The following is a 24,186-nucleotide window of genomic DNA, read 5'->3' on the forward strand; positions in this document are numbered from 1 at the left end:
TACTAGAATAAGAATAAAAGGTTAACGTACTTACAAAATATGTCATCTTGTAGAATGTGATTTCACAAATATATGATTTTCAAATTCGCAGTCCAAGTCAATGTAAAATCGGTTACACACATTTTTCATGCTATAAATCCATTCCAACAATATCATTTTAAACACAAACTAGCTTGCCTTTTCATTTATTGAATAATACAAATTCAGCTAAATTTTGTTTATTTCCATCAACAGAGATTTCTCACACTCATCCCAGACGTTAATAATACTCATGCACTTCAATTTTGATATGAAACAATTTATTGATACGGATGACTACGCTTTAAAAGTACGGTTATGCATCAGGGTGTAAACAATGTGAATTTGTTTTGTTTTTAATTGAGACCAAAGATAGATTAAACGGTAGCTTTAATAGTGAAATGAACTAATTTTTTTGAAATCTCGCCTAAATGTATGTTGCATAGATGTATTTGACAACAACAATTTATTTAGATCAAGCTGTTTTAAAATTATATTGATAAAACCATTTATTGGTAAATACCGCATATATCTGCTCACTGTTTGAATATAGAAACTTGTCGATTTCATAATATTGAGAGATGTCCGAGATTTTGTAATATGTGTGATAAACGAGTAATTGAAGATGATTATCATTTTATTTTAGTATGTGAAAAGTATAATGAACTTCGAAAGAAATTTATCAAACCATATTGTTGAAGAAAACCGTCGAATCTTAAACTGTTTAGACGATAATGTATTTGAATGGGGACATATAGTTGGAACTCGCCCCTTTTTTTGTGCTGGGATGGGACCCCCTTTTAAAGTGGCTGGGTGCTCACCAGTATCTGTTCATAATATAAAGCAACTTAACAATTCAAGGGAGGTTATTATTTCTGACTGAGAACGCACGAAATTAAATTCATTTAAAAATGTGTTATATTTGATCATACTCTGCTGTACTGTTATATGCATGGGTGTACTTACTTATATGATTATTTGACTAATTGTTTAAATGTAAATATATTTCACTGATGTAACTGAATATTTGTAATAATTATTTTTTGTAAGTTGTATTGCTTAGGAATAAAAGATTATATTATTAATAAAATAAATATTATGACTTTCCTTTTTTCATTGGATGAGCATGCAGTGGTGTTCAAACGCCAAAGAACTGGAAATAGAAAGCTATTTTAATTTGATACATAGGACAATGAATCTTAACAAAAGGTTCTATAAATTCAATTGTGAAAAAAAATTCACAATACCGTGCATTAACTCAACAACCGTCCATCGGCAAATATAACTTGATATTCATTGAAATGATAACAAGTAAACAGTTATTGTAAAAACAGTATAATTTCCTAAAGTTATTATAACCAACCCCTTTCAAGACAGACTTTGTCATTTCTGCGGCTCAATAGATATCGGTGACGAATATCATTATATCATGACATGTAAAGCGTTGGATGTAGCTATAGATAGACATTCTATACTATTCTGTACTATATTATTACACACTTAATCATGTTTTTTAAAGTTAAAACTCTGAATTGAGACAGCACTATCGGTCATCTTATATACAAAAAATAATCTAAGTTCCTACAAATGTTACAGGTAAATCGGTCCTGCAAGCTACATGCAAGTTAAATCAAGTTTTTTTCAACCAATGTGCATGGTATTAATAATTGTAAATATATATTTTCTTTGTTACTATGAAATGTAGTTTATTAAAAGTATTCTTTTTTAGAATGTCCGATTAATATGTGTACACAAACACAAGGTAATTGTTACAACAACACAAAGTATATTAATTAGGGTTGACATCTACTGACAGGTAAGTGTTCCATAGTTCCAGAGAATTTATGACAATACCCTGCACCCCTTGCCGTACACTCAGACAGAGGTATGGCCTCCCTGATGTAAGCCCCCCTCATATATAAACAATCATTTTCAACCGTGATTATTTCATAAATCATGGATACTAGCTTCAGCCAACCCGGTTCTCAACCTGCTCATTATAATCGCGCTATATGTACTATTGGATGTTTATGTTGTGCCAAACTCATCGCCCACAATGAGCCATGCAGCTGTTGGAAACCAGTCGCCACAGCAACAATCTCAACACAAACAGATCCAGGCATTAGCTACGGATACAGTTCCGACAGTTACTTCACCAGGGGCAATGTTGCCCATTCATTGCTTCATGTGAGTACACCACATAAAATATAAATGTATATAAGTTTAAGGTGGTACACACCACTTTCACTAAAATTAATTTGGCTCGTTTAATTTTCACAAAGTTTTGAAGTATTTACGTTGACCTTTTGACAAAAATATAAATAAAATTGAACCAATCATTTTATCAGAAAAATTACACTGGTTATATAGCAGTTTGACAGACAGTAATTTTGATCATTCAGAAGCTGAATTTCCCCTTAACAACACAACGTAATTAAAACGTTTAGCTGATTTTACAGAGCTATCTCCCTGTAGTGTTAGGTACCACATTAATAGGAAATATCTGAAATTACTGGTATTTAGAGGAATGTGGAATGCATGCCAATGAGACAACTCTCATTCATTGTTTTACATCCTGTTTTACCATGTGAGATTTGTGTTGAATTGCATGCATATTAAATATGTGTATTTGTTCCATATTTGATTGTGAATCTCGTATTGACTTATTAGTTGTTTGCTTTACATACAGTGGAAATGTTTTCATGCATATTCATGATGCATCATGGTAATGAATCTTGTGAAAAAAATTAAAGATGTTGCCTTATTTGTATGAGTTAACTTGTTGAAGATGGTTATTTGAAAGTCCTCCTTGTGTTTAAATTTCATTGATTTCTATTTACTTATACTAAAGTTATTGTGCGAAAACCAAGAATAATGCTTAATTAGGCCCTTTTGGACCCTAATTTCTTAACTGTTGGTACCAAAACTTCCAAAATCAATCCCAACCTTCCTTTTGTGGTCATAAACCTTGTGTTCAAATTTCAAAGATACTTATTTACTTATACTAAAGTTATAGTGCGAAAACCAAATGTCTTCAGACGACGACGAAGCCAACGTGATACCAATAATTGACAAATTTTTTTCAATTTTTGCGGTTGTATAAAAATACAAAGAATTTGAAGCAACCGTTTTTTCAGAAAAAATACACTGGTTTTATATATATAGCAGTTTGACAACACTAATTTTTCCCTTAACAACACAACAGAACTCAAATTTTACAGAGTTATCTCCCTGTTGGGTTAGGTACCACCTTAACTGTTTTCTTTCATATAAAAACATATGTTAGGCTTGTTCTGTCATTTTTATACATGTCCAGAGTATATTTATTCATGTGGTTTTGAAAAAAACAAACAATTTAACACTCAATAAGTGTGCAGGTATGCTTAAGAGTGACTGAAAACATTATTGGCCTGTAACTGATGCCAATATAACTTCTTACTTGTTTAAAAACGTTTCAGCTATATGGAAGAAGGACATATTTGTGTACAAGAATATTTTTATTCATACTATATGAACACAATGTAACAAATTACACATCTGAAAGTCAGTCAATACAGCAAGATCAAATATATAAGCTATCACATGTAAAACTACCCTTGCAAATTAAGAAATAATAATTATCAATGATCATATGATACACTTTTATAAACTTTCAATAACAAAAAACATGTTCTCCCTTACAAATAAGTTAAACTTCAAAATTTATTGTGTCAAAAATGTGAACTAGTAACCTATCTATAAATTTTTATCATCTTTATTTCAATTCAGAAAAAAAACTAACTTTATATAAAATTATAAGTGTGTGATTTTGTTGATAAGTATAAAATACATGAGCTAGAGTTTGAAAACGTTTTTTAATACACACTGTTACAACAGTTTTCACTTAAAATACAAGTAAGTACAAGTCAGCCTGATAAGCCAACTTTTATACTTATATATCCTTTAAATTTGTTTGGCTTGGCATTAATTTCAATCTTAAGATATCACTTGAATTTATTTATAATTATGTACAGGTTCAACGGATGTGTGACTCTCAAGATAAAATAGATTTATTTAGGTATATTATATTGTATGTACAGTTTGTACTGACAAATAGTTAAAATTCTTTAATACAAAGAATTAAAAAAAAATCTATGTACACAAAATCTGTATAGAAACAGTCAAACTCTCTGACCAAGCATGTATCATTTGTACATGTAAGAAAGAATACACATGGTCTAAATTATTTTGAAGATAAATACTCGAAAACCCTATCTTTCTAAATAGCTTTAATAGTTTAAGATTTAATTATTTAATTAACCTTACATTCCAATATATAATAAATAAAGAACTACTCATATATAAACATATCATGAATACTGTCAGGACTGTATATTATGAAATTATTTTATTTTTGCTAAAAATCATTATGGTTATCATTCCAATAATTAAAACTCGCATTTTGAAATTTTTCTTTAAATCAATAGGAAATTTCTGAATATAGCATTTTATTCTTAAATGATAAAATATCAGTAATAAATGCACGCAATAATTTCTGAATATACAGTAATCAGACAGTTATATATGTGTAAATATGAACAGAATATTCTGTTTCATGTAAAAATATTGACTTTGCAGTCTGAAATAAAGATTCTTATGGTATCTTATAAGAAAAGGAGCTTTTATTTAACATTCATACACATTGGTATCAAAGAAGTAAAATTTAAACAGCAGTTTTGGAGAAATTTAAAACATTGTCTATATACATATACTTTGTCAAATAAGAAAACTGATCAATTACAAGTTAGATACATGTACGGACATAATGAAGTCTATCATTTTCTCTCCCAACAATCTGTGGAGCACTGACATCTTTCAACATAACAGGTTTCTGTGAGGTTTTATGCTCTAACACACTCCAGAATCCATCTTCATATCTTACATCATCAAATATATCAAGCAAAACCCAGGTGTATGTTTGTCCTCTCCAAACGTGCTCAAAAATCTTACAAATTGAACCAAATATTATACTGTCAACTAAAGAATCTGTTGAATTTTCATCTACAGTATACACATATGAATTTGAAGATCTGTTATTGGAAAAAGGTGAAAAATTAATTTTCCTGCCAGTGTTTCCATATGTAGTGTTTCCATAGGACCTTGTGCATGAAGCAAGTTCTTTGCCTTCCTTACTCATTCTTGCTACCAAACAAAAGTCGTAAACATTGGACATTTCTCTCAAAATGTTATCATCAATAGAGAACGTTTTCTCTTTTGTACTACAACTGTCATCTTTTTCATCTTCTAAAAGCAGTCTCTCTAGTTTACCAATGTCAATACCATCTTGTTTGACCTTTCCAGACATTATCATGTAGACACACCAATCGTAAATCTAAAAAATAAAGAAATGACCATGAGAAACAATTTAAAAAATGGATATTCCATTTTGCGATTTACATGCAAGAACTAAACAGAAACACTGGATTTGAGATATATTAAATATAAAATAAGATTATGAATTTATATAATTGCTTTCCAGATCCTGCTCTATTATAAACCAAAGTGAAAACAGTAAAAACCAAACTTGCTGACTATTTTGTAATCAAAACACAATTCTTTAATCATGTTAATAATATTAACCATGAAATAAAATCAAGTCTAAGAATGTTCCTTGCTTTTGAATGTTTGCCTGTTATTCTGAATCCTCTGGTTTTTCTGATGTAGTGAGTGCGATTGACACATTCTGTTACCAAAACCCTTTCTTTTCCTTTTATATCTTATTAAAACATATATTGATTAAGATGCCTCATTAAAATAAAAATCCTTTAATTATAAAGTTTCTGAAGGAAAACTGATGCTATTCATCCATTTTTAAATGCATAAAAATCTAGAGGTATTCACTTCCCACCAAATTGCTAAACGGTTAATATCTTGAAAGCAACCACACAGACCCTACATGTTTCATGTTTTCTATTAATTCCTTGATTCATATACGTTGTAATTTATAATAGTATTTTAAATAGCTTCTTAAGTAGACATCATTAAAACAGAAATTGACATGAAAATCTTGTGACAAAATTTTTCATGGTGGACTTGAGTAAAGATCTGGTGTTGAGACTGAAATATAACTATATATATATGATAAAGTTGCCTTATATGGCATATACTTACAGCATAAGTCTCCATGATTGTGGCTTCAATCTTATTTTTATTTAAAGCTTGACGGGTTATCCAACTGTTTACTCTTTCAAATGGAAACAGCCACCTCCCATAAAGAGGACCAAAATTTGCAAATCCTTCTGGTATATGATGAAGTAGATGTGTTGTAATAGTCTATAACATAAATAAATAACAATGTATCAGTAATGGTTAAAATTAATATGACATACACTTCAGTAATCCACAGAACACTGCAAATACAATTTTCTCAAAAAAATACTTGTAGAAGTAACTTTTTTCTTACAATCCCACAAAAGTGTTTAAGTTTTAAAAAGTAAATTAATGCCTTTAATAATTCTTCCCCAAGTTTTCTCAATTTTTGTATTAGAGTCCAATGTTTCGTCTCACTATTTCAACAAATAAACTGATTGTGCAAAGATCTTAATTATGTATTGGATTTTCCATGAAATTACACTTAAATGATTAGTAAAGACATCTGCAAAATTCTATTAGAGCAAAGAAATCATTAGAATTCAATAAAAGAAGATACTATCAAGATAGGATGATTTTTTTACTTTTACAAGTAAAAAAATCTGAATGTCTAAGGGACATAACTCAGCCAATATTGTTTTACCTACATGAATACAAGTAAATAAAATTCACCTGTATAAGTATCCTACAAATTTACTTATATAAGTATATTAATATTACTTCCCCAAGTCATTAAAAATAATATGTACAAGTAGTACCCCCTGACTGTAAGCTAACATAAGCAATTTTGACAATTATCTTTTTGTGTACTGATAAAACGAAATGCACATACTAATTAAGTTTGTCTCATACCTGTAATGCAATAGGGAAATCTCTTTCCACCAACGAAACAGCTTCACTTGTAGATTCAATAATGAATTCCAATTCGTTTTCATGATAAGATTCACTGGTCAGCAACTCAATCACATTAAAAAGCTTCCCTAATGTTGTCTCTTGTTTACTGGGCAATAGTCCTCGTAGACACCAAAGTGCAGCTCCACTGGTTACAAACTGAAAATGTCAAATAAATGGTCAAATACTTCAGTGAATCTATTGTTTTGTGTTGTGCATGCATGAATACATTGTACATGTGGGTACAGAAAAAACTTTTTTTATATAAAATTGGAAGAATGTACTGTAATTATCAAATTGACAAGAAAATTCACAAATCGTACTACAGTATTACAGCATTAAAATTGAACATCCAACAACAAATTATAATTGTCTCATTTTTTAAAATTTGCAATGAAGACCATTACAAACAAACATTCTGTTAGACATAGCCCCCTACCTGTTCATTGTACATTGTATTTGAACAAAATTTTAACTTAATCTATAACTTGTCAAGGTGTAAACATAATACATCAAGGATCATAGCTCTATACAAAATCACTAGACTAAACCAATATTAAACTTGACCTGTAACTTAGAAGATGTGGTATGATTGCCGATGCAGTGAAACAACTCTCAACAAGAGACCAAACATGCCAAATGACACAGAAATTAACAACTATAGGTCAATGAAACCTGAAGCAGGACAAACAAAAGGAGGAACAGAATGAAAAACACACTGTTCATAATTGGGGCATAAACAACATGTGTGCCAGTCAAAGACCCACATCATATACATGTTATCATTCTCCTAACAAGAACAACAAAATCAAAAGTCAAAATGTATACCTGATGTTTTCCATGCATAGTCCTCAGTGTCCATGGCTTTGAAAAATGCTGGTCTGGGTGGTAGTCATATCCTGTTGGATACACCAATGACATGGCTCTTTGATCAGCAATTTTAACACTTGATCTATCAAGTCTCCATGGAGCTGGGGGTAGTTCATTTTCTGCTGTCATTGATTCTACTCTTGCTTTTTTAGCTTTTTTCCCGTCTTCTGTATTTGATTTTCTTTTGTTGCTTCCTACAACTGTTTCCTCGTCATTGATGATGGTTCTGCTGTTCCATGAATCCTTAAATCGTTGAAACTCTTCTTCTCCACTTCGTACCTTTTTCCCATCATCTTTTCCTGTTATGAGGCCAAAGAGATTGCCAATTACATCTGCAATGGTGTGCATACCGTCAGGTTGCATTTGTTCTTGACGATTATGGTAAGGCAGTCTCATGAAGCTATATTTTCCTTTCAGTCCTGTTTTTTTCTGTAAAAGAGATTTTCTGTTTTGATTTGGAAGTTGATCATAGCTGTTTCTGATTTCTAATTCTTCTTCTTTTGTATAAGACTCGGGTTTACTTGCTCTGTCCTCACCTTTGATAGCAAAATCATTCTTTTCTTTTCTCAATGGATGATTTTCTGGTAAAAAAGCTCTATTGTTGATATGAACCACTTTGTGTAAAGACTTACAATAGAATCCTTCTTCCTTACAATAAGGACATCCACGGAGTGCAGCCTGGCTTGAAACATGTAAAATCTTGCTGAATGCGGGAATGTCACACATGTAATGCAGGAGTGCTATTCGGACTGATGTAGGGGCTCCTCTGTAGGCATTAAACATTGTGCACTCTGTCAGTTCTAGCAATTCATCTACTAAAAGGTCCAAATATGGATCGAGGTTTTTTGGCTCTTCTGTCTTTGTACCTGGAACAATGCCAACCAACATCATTGGTCCTAAAATATTTCGGACATTTACAGGCAAATTGAGCCAGGTGAGGATTAATGGCCACATCGACTTCTGAGTTGCCATACTTTTGTGAGGATTAAGCCCATCACAAAAAAGTGCCAACTGTACAGCTTTCCTCCATGTCCTGAAAGACTCCTCCATCTTCATACCAAGATTTATATATCTTTCCATCAGTTATGTCAGTTAACTTTCCATTGCAAAGATCTTGTCTGGAATAAAGAATCTTACATATATTGTCACTTCCAAAAATCCTTGAAAGTCTTGGTCCAATAGGCATATACGTAAAAGTTTTTCGTGCACTTAAAGACTCTGCTTTGTATCTTGGCTCTCCACATTTTGTACATTCTCTGTCTAATGAGTGGTCATTGTCACTTGTTTTGCAGAAAAGTAAGCAGTCATTGACACATGCATCATATCTTTTTGTTTCTATAATCATCGGTTTTATCATTTGATATGCTTCCTTATAAGATTCAGGGAGGCAGTTGGGAGTTGGTAATACTGTCTTCTCATTTTTTAGGCACATGCTCAGTGCTGTTTTTGACATTCCATTGTTAGCGCTGAAGTTTATGAAGTGTCTAAACAAGGAGTCAAGTAGTGTTGTACGACAACCTGGATATAGTGGTTCTTGAAGTTTTTCGCTAAGTGAATCATCATTATTCTCTATCGGTAAAAAGTTTGGCTTCAGATATGAAGATTCCTTGATTGAATTACTGATGGTTTTAAAATAATTCTGTTGTTGTCTTCTTTGAGTCCTTTTACTTTTCCCAAGTTCTGAAAGAAAAGACAGATTTTAGTGAATTTGGAATTGTGTGATTGATATTAACTCAGATCATTATAACGAAAAATTAATATATAAACATTTAGCATTCTGATTTCTGTGAGTATTGCAAATCACTACATGTACCTCAGGGACCTCCATGGCCTGTTTAATGATAGCGCCCCGCCATCGTTCAAATGTCTTGCGCAATCATCAAATGACTTGTGCCATCTTTCAATTGTCTTCTGCCATGGTTCAAAACTGGAAAGTTTTTATAGCCTGACACCATTTTATTAGCAATTTTAATCAAATGCATGTTATTGCATAACCCTCAGGCTGTTTTTATAGTATAATCCATTAGGGATAACCAGATTAAGATCGCTAATCACTTGTACCTGAGCTTGTACAGATCGATAGATCAACAAAACAGACAGGAGAATATTATCTGAAGATAAACGATTTATTTGTCGAATTATCTAACTAAGTTTCCCCAAATGCTTATGATAATTCAGAGATCAAATAAATAAATTGATAATCCAGTTACAAAGTTTTAACAAGATGAACACATGCTTTTATTTTGACTTGCGCAATCAGCATCCCCCTTTTTTAAGAAGTACAAAATAAGGCGTAGAACAGTAATTGTTATTTCATCAGAAATAACTTGAGTACTGCTGTATTGTAACAATAATATATAGATATAGGAAGATGTGGTGTGAGTGCCAATGAGACAACTCTCCATCCAAATGACAATTTAAAAAATAAACCATTATAGATTAAAGTACGGCCTTCAACATGGAGCCTTGGCTCACACCGAACAACAAGCTATAAAGGGCCCCAAACTTACTAGTGTAAAACCATTCAAACAGGAAAACCAACAGTCTAATCTATATAAACAAAACGAGAAACGAGAAACACGTATATATTACATAAATAAACGACAACTACTGTACATCAGATTCCTGACTTAGGACAGGTGCAAACATTTCGTATTTTATAATCAAATTGATACATCCGCACTACTGCAAACCAGCCATACTGGTAATGGGTTCATGACTACTGAATTTGACAGTGTCCGTGAAAAATAAGCTCCACATGATTTTTAACCCCCATAACAATTACCAAAAAATAGCAAGAAAAATGCATTGGGACCTTTGTGACAGCTATTGGTTATTCTCGACTTAGGGAAAGGTAGGGTATGGGGGCTTGACCTTTGAAGGGTTAATAAAAACCGCAATTATTGAAAATATATACTTCTATATAAAAACCGCAATTATTGAAAATATATACTTCTATATAGTATTTATAATGAAAATTCAAATAAATATATTTCAAATAAGAAATAAATTAGCATGTTCACCCATACTTATGTGGAGGGATGAAATACATTACATCGTGCTACACTGTACGGTGTATGATACAGTTTATGATGATGAAAGTTCCTCCATGGTTCAATTTTCATCCATGGAGATCCCTGGTACCTGTTACAAATTCATTTTATTGGAACAAAATCCGAACTTGATTTATAACTTGTCACAGTGTATACTTTTTGACAAATTATATCAAATCAACATCCTCAAGAAAGAAGAGCAAAAGTGTTGAAAATTTATCATTTAAGTGACTATTTTTAGTCCAAAAATCATATCTCTGAAAAAAGTAATCCTACTGCACTATTCCTGGGGTATAAAAAAAAACCGCCATATGTTGAGTAGTCATTCATTTTTTCTCCAATTTGTTTTTAGTTTAAATTAAATTAAAATCATTTTACACTTGCAGAGAGCCATAAGAACCCTAGATGAAGTGTCCGACAATAGACACAAGACAATTGGAATTGTTAGAGAGATGTTTCCAGAGATACGCTCATCACCAAAAACCAACAAAAAGTTAAACCGTGCTATTAGAAGGTCAAAAGTCAACAGACAATACTATGGTAACCTCAAGTACGTAATTTTATTTTTTTCATGAATAGTTTTGGTTTAATGACAGTCAATGGACTCTCATCATTTGATGTGTTTTATTGTTCCATGCAAGAATATATATGGTTTAAGGGTGGGGACTGTTTACAACTTTTTAAACAAGAGGGGATGGGTATGACCCCAAGGGGCTTCCCTTTATTTCATTTCATTTGTTTTATTACCCAATATTTCTTGGTTAGGGGTGGGGATCTCGTCTGATTACAAGATAAAAGCACATTATCAAATTGAATAGGGTGAGGTGACCCCCAGGGACTTCCCTTTTTTATCATTTAATTTGTTTTATTGTCCAATACAAGACAGGGTTGGCAAAGTATAACCCGCCCGGGAATTCCCGGGTGGGAAAACCCGGGTTTTCCCGGGCTGGGCAATACTCCCAGAAATAGGTAATAGTGGGCAATACTGGGCAATATGATTTTCTAAGCTTATTTTAACACTAAATATCATTCTCAATTTCATTCTCTTCTCTATTAATTCTATATGTAGGCAGAACAGAAGATTTGTACATTTAAAGATACCTTTTTAATTACCAAACATTATTTTAATAATCCAAACTTTGAAACATGCATTTTATTGCAGTGTTTAAGTGACTTGTTAATTTTATTTGTTATACATTCATATTGCTAAATAAACACCCTAAGGGGTCATGCCAATAAAACTTATAGAATTATAAGGGCTGATTATTGTTACATAAACAAATCTGTGTTCTAATCTGAATAATTACTAATTAATTAGTGACATTATTTAATTGTAATTTTTCTTACAAAGTAATTGTTAATTCTTAAATTAGGAGTTATATCTATTTGAAAGAAAAAAATGTTTTGCTTTATATTTACAGTTTGACAATCTAGACAAATGCTAGACAAACAAAATAGGGTATAAATATCTTATTAAATATATTAAATTTGTGTTTATCACTGAATCTTCTTTAAAATTCAGACAAGTATTTTATATTACCCAGTATTGCCCATTTTAACCCACTAAAACCCGGGTTTTCCCAGTATTTCCCACTGGGCTGAGCAATACTCATAAAACCCGGGTTTTTGCAAACCCTGATACAAGAATATATATGGTTTAGGGGTGGGGATCTAGACGGTTTACAAGATAATAGCACATTCTCAAATTGAATTTTGAATCAAAACCAAAAATATACAGATCTTAAGATTAATATAACAAAGAAGTGTGTAAAGTTTTATGCACTAATCCTATTTTTTTTTTTGAGATATGGCATGACATGTAAAAAAAATTTCCCCTTTTTTACAAAATACTAAATAACTGAAAAATAAAATTTTGAATCATCACAAAAAAGTAAGATTAAATTATAACTTAGAAGTGTGTAAAGTTTTAAGCAATTATCTAAATCGTTTTAGATCTACAGTATGACATGTGAAAAACACACACCTGTTTTAGTAACAAAGTGCCGTAACTCAAAAAGTTTTAATCTTGTTTTCACCAAAAAGTATACAGATCATTTGACCCTCATAATAAACAACTATAACAAGTTTCATGAAATTTGGATAAGTCGTTCTTGACAGACACCGGACATCTTTATTACAAAATACATGTACATCTCCTCAAAATTTTGACGGGCCTTTAAAAATTGTTCTGGAAGGTCTTATCACCAAAAACATGTATTCAAATATGACAATGTATGAAGGAAGAAAATAAGTTTAAAGTGTCATTTCAATTGTCAAAAGGTCACCTTGAGATATATTTCAAGGTTATCATGGTTATAAACTAATACCTCAAATCAAAAGACCATGATTGGTCCTAATTATATTAATTTGATTTATGATAAATTTGTCTTAATCTGTTTCGATTGCGATTTGTTTTATATTTTACTTTTTTAATTACAGGCAAAGAGCTGAAACACAGGGACAAACAGTGCGTCAGATGCTTAATAAGACAAAAAGGTAGGGCATCCTTAAATCAAAATCAATGACGGACTAAAATAAAATGCATCATAAAAAAAGCTCAACACTATAAGTGGCACTTTTTAACATTATTGAAGGTTCATTATCCCCTATTACAAACTAGAGGCTTAAAAATAGCCTACCGTAAAGATTTTATTGTCATTTTTCAGTAGGCACTGTTAAAGTCAGAATGTTGCTCCCATAGACTCAATGTAAAAAAAAAGCCATAAAATAAAAAAAAATCCCTACCTACCTACCCTAACTTTTTTTCAGATGTAACTGGAACCACACATACTTCTTTATTTGGCCTTAATATCCTGGTGGCCAACTTGAACAGTAAATCGACAACTAAGTTGCAAATAATGATCAGCATTCCATAAGGAACATTTATAAATGTAATGTTTGGTTTCATTCCATAATTAAGAGGTTATCTAGATGAAGACATGTGTATATATTTCGCATACAGGGTGCTTTTTAAACTAAGTTCCCCATTGTCAGCCATCATAATTTCTATTATCCATATAAGATCATATTTTAGACCATTACTTCTGGACAATGGTGTATAAAATATTCAACATGAACATATTAATTCATGGAATATATTTGCCTGTTAATAATAGACATATTGTTATGTCTTAAACTAAAGTTATGGTGTGAAAACCAAGAAATGCTTATTTGGGCCCTTTTTGGCCCCTTATTCCTAAACTGTATGGACCAAAACTTCCAAAATCAATCCAAACCTTCCTTTTGTGGTCATAAACCTTGTGTTCAAGTTTCATAGATTTCTATTGACTTAAACTAAAGTTAGAGGGCGAAAACTTAAAGTACTCTGACGACGCAGATAACAACGCCAACGTGATATCAATACGACCAAATTTTTTAGAATTTTTGCGATCGTATAAAAATCATTGTAATACAGTCAGGAGTACTACTTGTACAAGTGTATTTTATTTACTTGAAGAAGTAAAAAAAATATACACATATAAGTAAATAAATAATGTTTGAATAATCTCCCCTTAATTTTCTAAAAAATTTACTTGAATAAGTAAATTTTTCTTACAATCCCACAAAAATCCTCAAGTTTTGAGATGTAAAATCATGGCTTTAATGATTTTTCCCAGGTTTGCTCAAATTTTTCATTAAAGTTCAATGTTTCATCTCATTAATTCATCAAAGAAACTGATTGAGCAAAGATCTTGTATATTTGCGCAAGGCAGTCAAAAATTGCTCCTTTGGGGCTTGTAAATGATCAGTGGTATGAAGATAACAGACAAATGGGATTTTCATTGTCCATGAAATTACACTTAAATGATTAGTAAAGACATCTGTAAAGGGTACACAATTTAAAATTCTATTAGAGCAAAGAAATCTTAAGAATTCAAGAAAAGAAGAAAGGATGATTTTTTTACTTATACAAGTAAAAAATTCTGAATGCCTAAGGGAGATAACTAAGCCAATTTTTTTTTTACCTATACAAGTAAATAAAATTCACTTGTATAAGTATCCTACAAATTTACTTATATGTGTATATTTTTTTTTACTTCTTCAAGTAAATAAAATACACTTGTACAAGTAGTACCCCTGACTGTAATAAATGGGCCCTTTAATTGGAATACAATTATCTTTAATATCTTATCTTATTAATTAGGATTTTTTAATTTCAGACTTGAATCAACTTGTCCCCTTGATGACCAAACAAGCACAGACCTGATGACAATCGATCATGACCGAGAACCAGAATTCAACCAGCAAGATGATTCTGATACCAACAACACAGACCTTGAAGCCAACACACCGGTTGAAGCAAACAAAACTGCTGGAGCCAACATAACAATTAGAGCAGAAATTCATCACAAGTCCAATGATACAGATCATCATGATCATATAATATATGAAGCAACACCCATTCAAGACTTAGATGCTGCAAAGCCAACTGATGAAATATCAACTGTTCCAACTGAAGAAAAATCAACTGTTCCAACTGATGAAATATCAACTGCTCCAACTGACGATATATCAACTGTTCCAACTGACGAAATATCAACTGTTCCAAATGAGGAAAAATCAACTGTTCCAACTGATGAGATACCAGCCGATGAAGCTTGGGAAAAAAAACTGATCCATTATTGTCAACATTTTTAAATTATATTTCTGTTATCATGGTTATCACATGTTATTTATTATAAAATAATATATATAAATCAAAAATTGAAAACCTATCAAACTGTCCCTGTTTACTTGGTATGAGCAACTTTGAGAATGTTTAAGAATTTTTTTAATTGAAATATATAACTCAAATTGTTTGTGTAACCAGAACAGTTTTTTTTATAAACCTTGTACTTTGTTCATAACGATTTTTTATTGACATATCTTATTATAAAATTATCATCAAGTCATCCCTAAATTATAATTAGCTAAAAAAAAAAAAACAAATGAAAGAATATTACTTTAAAACCCAAAAGACTGATATCATCAAAACCAAACTGTATGAAATTGTATGAACATTAAAGATAAATTGTAGGCCTAGTCTAATGATTACAGCACCTAAAATTGTGGCATTATATTTCTCATGTTTCTACATTGTAAATGTTTAAAATAGAATGCCCAAAACTTTCATGTATTGATCTTTTGTAAATTCGACAAAACACGATACATGCATGTATGATTAAATGAGTGAGGAAGGATAAATTAGCCTAATAGGATATACATATTTTTATATTTTTTGTATATATATATATATATTCATTTTTTCATTCATGTATGATCATCAATATACATGTATATTCCACATTGTATTTATTAAAAGAAATGCCAAAGGCAAATATAACATCATCAAGTCTTTCTTTAAATATTTTTTATCTACCAGCTCAGCCATATAGAAATAGAGGTTTGGCATTCACAGCACCGAATTAATACTTCACATTTTGCTTACGAATGAACATATGTACTACAAACTTAACATAAATTGACAGAACCAAATGTACATGTATATCTACACATGTTACAGAACAAGGACTGTATGTGGTTTTTTAATTTCAAGATCAGTAGTTAATAATATTATAAAACATAAAATTTGGTATGAAACTTCTCAACAAAGACTGAAATGGTGTTGAAGTTATTAGGTATAGGCCACCATACAGGTTTCAACAATGAGCAAAAAACCATACAGAATACATTGTAGTAATACTGTTCCTAATGGTTAGGTAGACTTTGTTTTACCAAGTACACAAGAGACCAAGTGCAGCATCGGTATTGAGAATCTGGTTTATAAAACAACCAATATTGAATAATAGAAATAATGCCAGAAATATCTATACTATTTAACCAGATGTGTGTCAATTCTCTTCTTTCCACAATAAATTAATCATCATGCCTCTGTGTCCTATAGGTACAGTGCATAATTGCATTTGTCATCCATTCATATAATTATTCAGATTTAGTTTTTTGGGGAGAAAAACGAGAAAAAGGCGTCCTGATATGTCAGATTAAACTTCCAGTATGTGTTTTTCTGTATACTATAAACATGATAAACATACATATACTACGAATGAAGTGTATTTGCTGTCTGATATTCGTGTTAGATGAAATTTTAAGTCAGATTAGACTTCCAGTATGTGTTTTTCTGTATACTATAAACATACATATACTACGAATGAAGTGTATTTGCTGTCTGATATTGGTCTTTAGATGAAATTCTAAGTCAGATTAGACTTCCGGTTAGCGGTTTTCTGTATACTTTTGAACATACATATAAAAGTTATTCATGTATTATTAAAATCAATAACAAACAAAAAAAACTTATTTTTTTGTGAAAAAAGCATGAGCCGGGCTATAAAAACAATAATCCTGTCCCAAATCACCTATGATTTGTTGTTCTGAAATTCTTCAGTTATTAAATTTTTTAAAAGATGTAAACTCAAGTCGCTAGACACTGACTGAGGGGTGGATGCAATTAATACTTGCATTGTCATTGAATTGTGCGATAGCATTAAATAATATACAACATTTCCCACAACATGCACAACTGCACTCACTATTATCAGGATACATGTACATGTATATATCAATGGTTTTTTTTAACAATCAATAAATAGTTACACAAATTTAGTTTTATCACAAGTAATACTGGATATCATTTGATATATCATGGTATTTAATTTCAATATAACATAATTATATTAATGTATAATAATGACACTATCAATACTGTGATACAGGAAATATCTCTTCATGCAAGATTAAACAACCTCACATTGTCTTAGGAGAAATTAAATAAGTGTAAGAAAAATATAAAAACAAGTCCTGTCTTTATGCACATCTACGTAGTATGTCCTTATTATCTTCAAAAAGCTTCATTAAATTCTGTTACAGTGTAGTTTCAGAGGAGTTGCTATGACAAGAAACAGGACTGACGGATGGACGGGTCAAAAACATTATACTCTCTGTGTCTTCTTTCCATGGGGTATAAAAATGATAACAGGCCAGCCCCAGGACCATAAAAAAATACAGTTGTACGAATTATGCACAATTAACATTTTTAATTATTTGTATATTGTACTTACCACATATATCAAAATAACCAGAAAAATCCATATTCATCTAAGGTAATGTAACCATCACTTTGTACACGTTTTAACCTAAATGAGACAAAAGTTAGGAATTAATTTTACATATATTTAGACAAATTTCTTTTTATGTTGTTATTCAACATAATGTTATGATCTACAAATATCCCCCCTAACCCCCTATCATATTACAAGAGTTATGTGAGTTAATTTAACATACAAAAAATAGATATTTAACCCCTCTTTTGTGGTTATAAACATTGTGTTAAAATTTTTTGATTTCTTTTTACTTATATAAATACAAAAGTTATAATTCGAAAACAATCCGTCTTCGGACGATGTGATACCAATATACAACCATATTTTTATTTTTATTTTTGCGGCCGTATAAAAAAGAATGAAGTCAGTGGGATTAGGAAAAGCATGAAATGTCCATAGACTCGAACTGGTCTTACCTTTTTAGCTTGCCAATATTTCATTATGTTTTAAATCATGGTCTTATTGGTCAATGTTTACAAACTCCTGATGTACAAAATTCCAATTAGGGTGTGTATTCGAAAGTTGACTTTGCGCATGTGTGTACATGGTGAAAATAGAAGAAAACTTACAGAGGCTTGAAATGGGGAAAATGGTCCTGATTTTATGTTTGGTGATAAAATAAAGTTTATTTGAGACTTAATTTACTGATGTTAACTTATTCATTAATTCAAAGGAGTACATGTAACACTTCTTTGTGATGAAAATACAAGACTCTTATGGTAACCTTATAAGAGATGGTGAAATTGCGCCACTCTTTATCTTAGCTGTAACTAAAGCTAGGAACGTGGCCATAGTTTGATAAAATACAATATTGTCTTAAATGACTGCCATGCATAAATAGATTTCCAGAAGATTTTTGCTAATTGACTAGAAGTAAATCTTACAGTCATATGTCATGTATGTCAGATTCTAAAATAAATAAAATACAATGTCTAATTCAGGGCTCATGCTAGCAGTGTACAAGTCGCTTTCCAATCAATTCCTTTTGCCTAACCATCAAAAGTGAAATCTAGTCATGCTGTTGTCACCTGACCACTCTATTTAGTTGCTTTCATGGATCATTCTACATTTTCAATTTTAACAAGTCAATGAAACATAATTTTTTTTTATGATAATTAAAAGATTTGGACTTAAATTGTATACTCCAACTTGAATTGAACAATATAAAAAGAACATTATTTACATATATAAACTCATCATACCGGTAGACACTTAATACTATAGTACTAGAGCACTTCTCTCTCAAATCTCCACTTCTCCCTATCTGTTTCAAAGAGAGTCACTTGCAATGTATCCCTATGATTCTGAAGCATGTGAGCCCTGTCTCCATGCCAGCTATTAAATTTTATCAGTGTGTTTAAATTTTATAGTTAAAAGATATCTAGTATGATTTACAATATGACAATGCCATCACAGACCAAAGGACATTGAATATAAATCAGGTAAATGTAAAGGTGAACAGCATACAACCATAAACATGCAAACTTTTGTTCATCTTTCTATAGTTACTCACAGTGTTCTCCCAAGGGCCTTTTAACTTCATGGTAATGTGATTTTACAATTTTTAATGTGATGCTATCTGAAGTGGTTTTCTTATAAATTATGCTATGGATGTGTTGCTATACATTTTAAAAACTAGATGGTTTTTCAATTTCCCCTTATTACCACAAAACAACTACATGCACTATACATACAAAAATATGTAAATTGCTCTAACTATGGTCATTGCAATTCATTTCCTTAATGACCACTCTACACCTACATGTACATTTGTATCTCCAGTACAGCCCGGTTTTATCAGACTCTAAATAAATCTTAATTTAAGGTCTTACAATGACAATGTTTGTCTCTCATGTTCCATAACTAAATGGCCAGCTATTTTTAATATATTAATTACGTGGTACGTGTACATGTACAAAAATGTATATGTATGATTACTATTGATACAAGTCTCCACTAGATCAAATATTGTAGCAGTTAGCAAATATAGGTGAACATGGTAAACAGCCTTCAATAATGAGCATTTATACACCTTTTTTTCTTGGTTGAAATTTCAGGTATAAATTGCTGTTGTATATTAGTGAAATCCTTCATATAACAACAAAATTATTGGCCTAAATTATGTACAAAAAAATAACAAACAAATAAACACATGATACATGGCACAGACACCATACAGAAATTGAGAATGTGGCGGGGTTAAACATCTAAGCCGGATCCTAACCATTCCTCTAACCATAGGTCAATGTAATACATAGAAACCACTTAAAATTTAAATCTGAAAAAATCTTGCTACTAAATTATCAATGCATGTACAAATATATATCAACAATATTTTCTCAACTGAGTGATGGTGCTAATCTGTAACATTTTAATTTGCATAAGGACATACAGTACTGGTCTATATGAAGCTGGGTGTGATTTAGATGTTAGTTACAAAAATGTAACTTGTTATAATTATTATTACTGATACCTATACATGTATAAAATCAACTATCAGTCATGTCAGTGTCACCAAATGAATATTACATGTACAAGAAAGCTGAGATGAATAAAATAGTTTAAAATTGAACACAATTGAGTAATAGCTAAGTAATTTAAGACTCTGCTATTAAATTCCCCATTTTTCCTTTCTTAAATTAAAGAAAATAATGATTTTCATATACATGTATGACGATATTTTACAGCTTTCTGAAAGGGATTTTTTTATTTAGGCAAGCACTTTCTACTGCTTTTTATGCTTCTTATAATGTAATATAAAGGGTAGAAAAAAGTTAATAATCAAACTTCAGAACTAGAGACCCTTGACCACCATACTGTGAAAAGTCAAGCTCCACCAATGAAACTTCAGGAAAAATTGAAAGTCTGTGTTAATACATGTACTTTTAAGAATACATTTTTCATGTTTTACATTAAGTTTTAAGTAGAAGTACAGATTAGTTATTTTTCAAATAATTTATTCATATTCATTGCCTTGTCATGCATATGTTCTGAATTACACTTGCACCTTAAGAAAGTTTCTTATTCAAATATTGTAAAAAATTATCAATGACAGTGGACAATACTTCTTTTCATTCTTTTAATGTCAACAAGGCTCCCAGTTGAATGCCATAATTTGACCTTCTTAGGCCCGAGAACACAGTTATTTTGTAGTGCATTTCTTTTAGACAATAAATTCAAATTAAAAAAATCTGCACCTGCTCTTTCTCAAAATGATTTTACAGTGTAGTGTACTACCAGTGAGACAAATAATATCAAAATTATAGAAACTTCTACCAGCTCTAACTCAAAATATTGACAATTCTGTGTTAAGGGGGTGTAAAATTCAGTTTGACAGCTTCAGACGTGCTAAAATTTGACCTTTTAGAACTGGACTAATTTACTTCTTAACATAAAGATTCAGCACCCAATTTTTTTTTACATGTAATTACATCCCCCTACTTAATATTGCATGCATTTAATATCAAGAAATAAATTGGGAAAGTGTATCAAATAAAACATGCAAGTTATACACTGTTTACACTAGGGACTATATTCGTAGACAACGAAAACCAAAGGACGATAACTGTGTCCGGTATCCGGTCGTTCCGGCCCCAAACCGATCCGGCCCCAAGTCAATCCGGCCCCAAGTCGATCCGGCCCAAGTCAATCCGTCCCACGTCGATCCGGCCCCAAGTCGATCCGGCCCCATTATATAATATGAATAAACTATATTGATTTTGGAGGAATTTTGTCATGGCGATTTTTATTATATTTAGTTCACACACAGAATAGCTAAACAAATATTTACAGTCCAATGGAACCTATAAAATTTAACTCATCATAATGACTTGTTTAATCAAATCATTAGTCTATTGGTTTGTTTATTCAACAATTGTCTGATGATTGTGAACTAAGGTAATGTCACTCGTTATCACTTAATTCAATAAATCCTGATTAATTAAAGTTACGTAATCAACAAGGTCTTTATAGTTGGGCGTATGACATTTGCGCCGATTTTGAAAATTTTCATTCTTTCATTTGCGCCGATTTTATATTTGATCCTAATTAGATTTACAGGTAAGTTAATACTTGTACATGTATTGTACTATACCATTGATAAAATCTGGTTATAATTGTTGTTTATTTATGTTTAAGTTTATTTTGATTCATATTGTTCTGGAACTTCGTTGTAACATGGTGGACATATTACACACTGAAACGAGCCGAAGAGTCAATTCTTTAATCATCGAGGGCCATACATATCGGAAGGTTAGTGTCCTGAAACATAAGAACATATCTTACGAATGTACCACAAATCGTGTAAACCCAGAGTCACCACGGATTATATTGTCAAAACACTGATCGAGCATAAACATGTGGCAGATGTCCGAAAGACAGAGGTTAAAGAACTACGGGTACTGTCAAGAAAAAGTCTGGAGGTGTATCTTGTGGGCCTTCTTCCATCTCCCAGTAGTGAGCAGGGGACAACAGTTATATACATGTTATGATTGACATTTCATTACATTTGTACAAATGGCTAATGGAAGAGGTCTTAAATGATAAATGAAAAATAACATGACTTGGATGGAGAGTTCTCTCATTTACACTCATACCACATCTTCTTATATCTATTCACCTGTAATTTACCTGTAAAAAAAAATCGGCGCAAATGAAAAAAATAATCGGCGCAAATGAAAGAAAAAATCGGCGGAAATGAAATGCAGATCGGCGCAAATGCAAAACGCCGTTATAGTTGTCGAGGTCTAATATGTTGGTCACATACCACACAAGGAAAAGCCATTGTGATATTAAATATCAAACGCATTTTGTCCTTTCTTTTACAGAAAGGATTCGGCAAATCAAACAACATTTCTCAATTTGAGAAATTTTAAGAACTTAAAAGAAAAATAAAGTGTTGATGTATCAGCTTGGGAATCGGCTTGTACACAAGATGAAAGACTTGTCAGGACCCCAGTCAATAGAGAGAAAGTGATAATTTAATACTGCTCAGCTGATTAATGTTGATGTCTGAATTCTTTTATATACGTTTTAATATAATTATACCCAATAATCTTGAAAACTTGTAATAAAAACATAATCAATCTAGTTCTTTTATACTCATCTAAAGAAAATATTTTTCAAAGGCCTTTTTTTTATTTTTTTTTTATCGTACACCTTTCACATTAAAATAAAAATCATACACATTTATGAATTACAATTAATATATATCTTTATTTTTGTTCCTTATAAAAATATTTTTATTTGGGCCGGATCGACTTAAAGGGATAATTCGCGATTTTTCACTTTTCATCTTATTATGTTCATAATACCATAAAAAACATATTCACCAAGTTTTATTTTGATATGAAATCTAATAAAGGAGAAAATTAAGAATTATTAATTTTATTTCTTCAAACTTCCTGACTTATGTGACGTAGTTTAAGTCTTTAAGCATGCCGGGAGTGAAAATAATCTCATTTTAAATCTTAATCGTTAATCATCTTATAACTCTATTTAAAGCGCATCGACGACGTTTGGTGTAGCTATTAACCAACTAATAATAAAGATGGAACAGCGCTCATCTTCAAATTAGAATGTACGATTTATATTTTAATATTTTCTGTAATGATTATAGTGATACAAGTAAATCGTATAAAATATTTTTTTATGATTTTTTTTTCCGACGAATATTTTGAACAAACATATATAACTGAAAGTGTTTTAAAAATGCATGTTTGTACTTTTTACCTTTTACGTCAGTCTAGTAAATATGTGCTGCTAGTACATTTACATAGTGTGCAAATACGGCCCGCAAATACAATGTGTATTGTACTTTGACACATACATAAAGTTACTACCTGTTGAATGCGTGGTTAAATTCAAGTTAATTAAAAGATTAACATTTTGTATCTTTTGATCTTTACTCGGTGAATTTAAGCCGTCACGGTTCACTTTTCTAGGTGTGAACAACATTTCGTATGAATGATAAACGGGGGAATCTTAATATTTTCCATGAGCTCAGTTTAATTAAATATATTATTAACGCTGAATATTTATGTTTAAAAAAATAAGAAATACTTAGTTAATTTAATTGAATAAAGTTATAAATAATGATGTCCTTATAAACACGAGTAAATTAATTA

The 24,186-nt window shown here is 31.1% G+C and overlaps 3 protein-coding genes across 3 annotated transcripts; 1 reads left to right on the forward strand and 2 right to left on the reverse strand.

Moving 5' to 3' along the window:
* Nucleotides 1-3,507: 3,507 nt before the first annotated feature.
* On the reverse strand, nucleotides 3,508-8,909 carry LOC139520887 (uncharacterized). The gene is made up of 4 exons (XM_071313907.1): nucleotides 7,867-8,909; nucleotides 7,000-7,197; nucleotides 6,169-6,330; nucleotides 3,508-5,389 (listed from the first exon to the last, which is right to left on the reverse strand). The coding sequence occupies exons 1-4, from the start codon at nucleotides 8,878-8,880 to the stop codon at nucleotides 4,802-4,804; spliced, it is 1,962 nt and encodes a 653-aa protein (XP_071170008.1). The 5' UTR covers nucleotides 8,881-8,909; the 3' UTR covers nucleotides 3,508-4,801.
* LOC139521589 (uncharacterized) lies at nucleotides 8,903-21,616 on the reverse strand. The gene is made up of 3 exons (XM_071315066.1): nucleotides 18,478-21,616; nucleotides 18,020-18,094; nucleotides 8,903-9,588 (listed from the first exon to the last, which is right to left on the reverse strand). The coding sequence occupies exons 2-3, from the start codon at nucleotides 18,054-18,056 to the stop codon at nucleotides 8,903-8,905; spliced, it is 723 nt and encodes a 240-aa protein (XP_071171167.1). The 5' UTR covers nucleotides 18,057-18,094; nucleotides 18,478-21,616.
* LOC139520888 (nibrin-like) lies at nucleotides 11,294-15,743 on the forward strand. The gene is made up of 3 exons (XM_071313908.1): nucleotides 11,294-11,511; nucleotides 13,401-13,457; nucleotides 15,122-15,743. Exons 1-3 carry the CDS (start codon nucleotides 11,414-11,416, stop codon nucleotides 15,597-15,599), a joined length of 633 nt encoding a protein of 210 aa, XP_071170009.1. The 5' UTR covers nucleotides 11,294-11,413; the 3' UTR covers nucleotides 15,600-15,743.
* Nucleotides 21,617-24,186: the final 2,570 nt, after the last annotated feature.

This window comes from Mytilus edulis, chromosome 4 (genome assembly GCF_963676685.1).
Source record: "Mytilus edulis chromosome 4, xbMytEdul2.2, whole genome shotgun sequence".
NCBI lineage: Eukaryota > Metazoa > Mollusca > Bivalvia > Mytilida > Mytilidae > Mytilus > Mytilus edulis.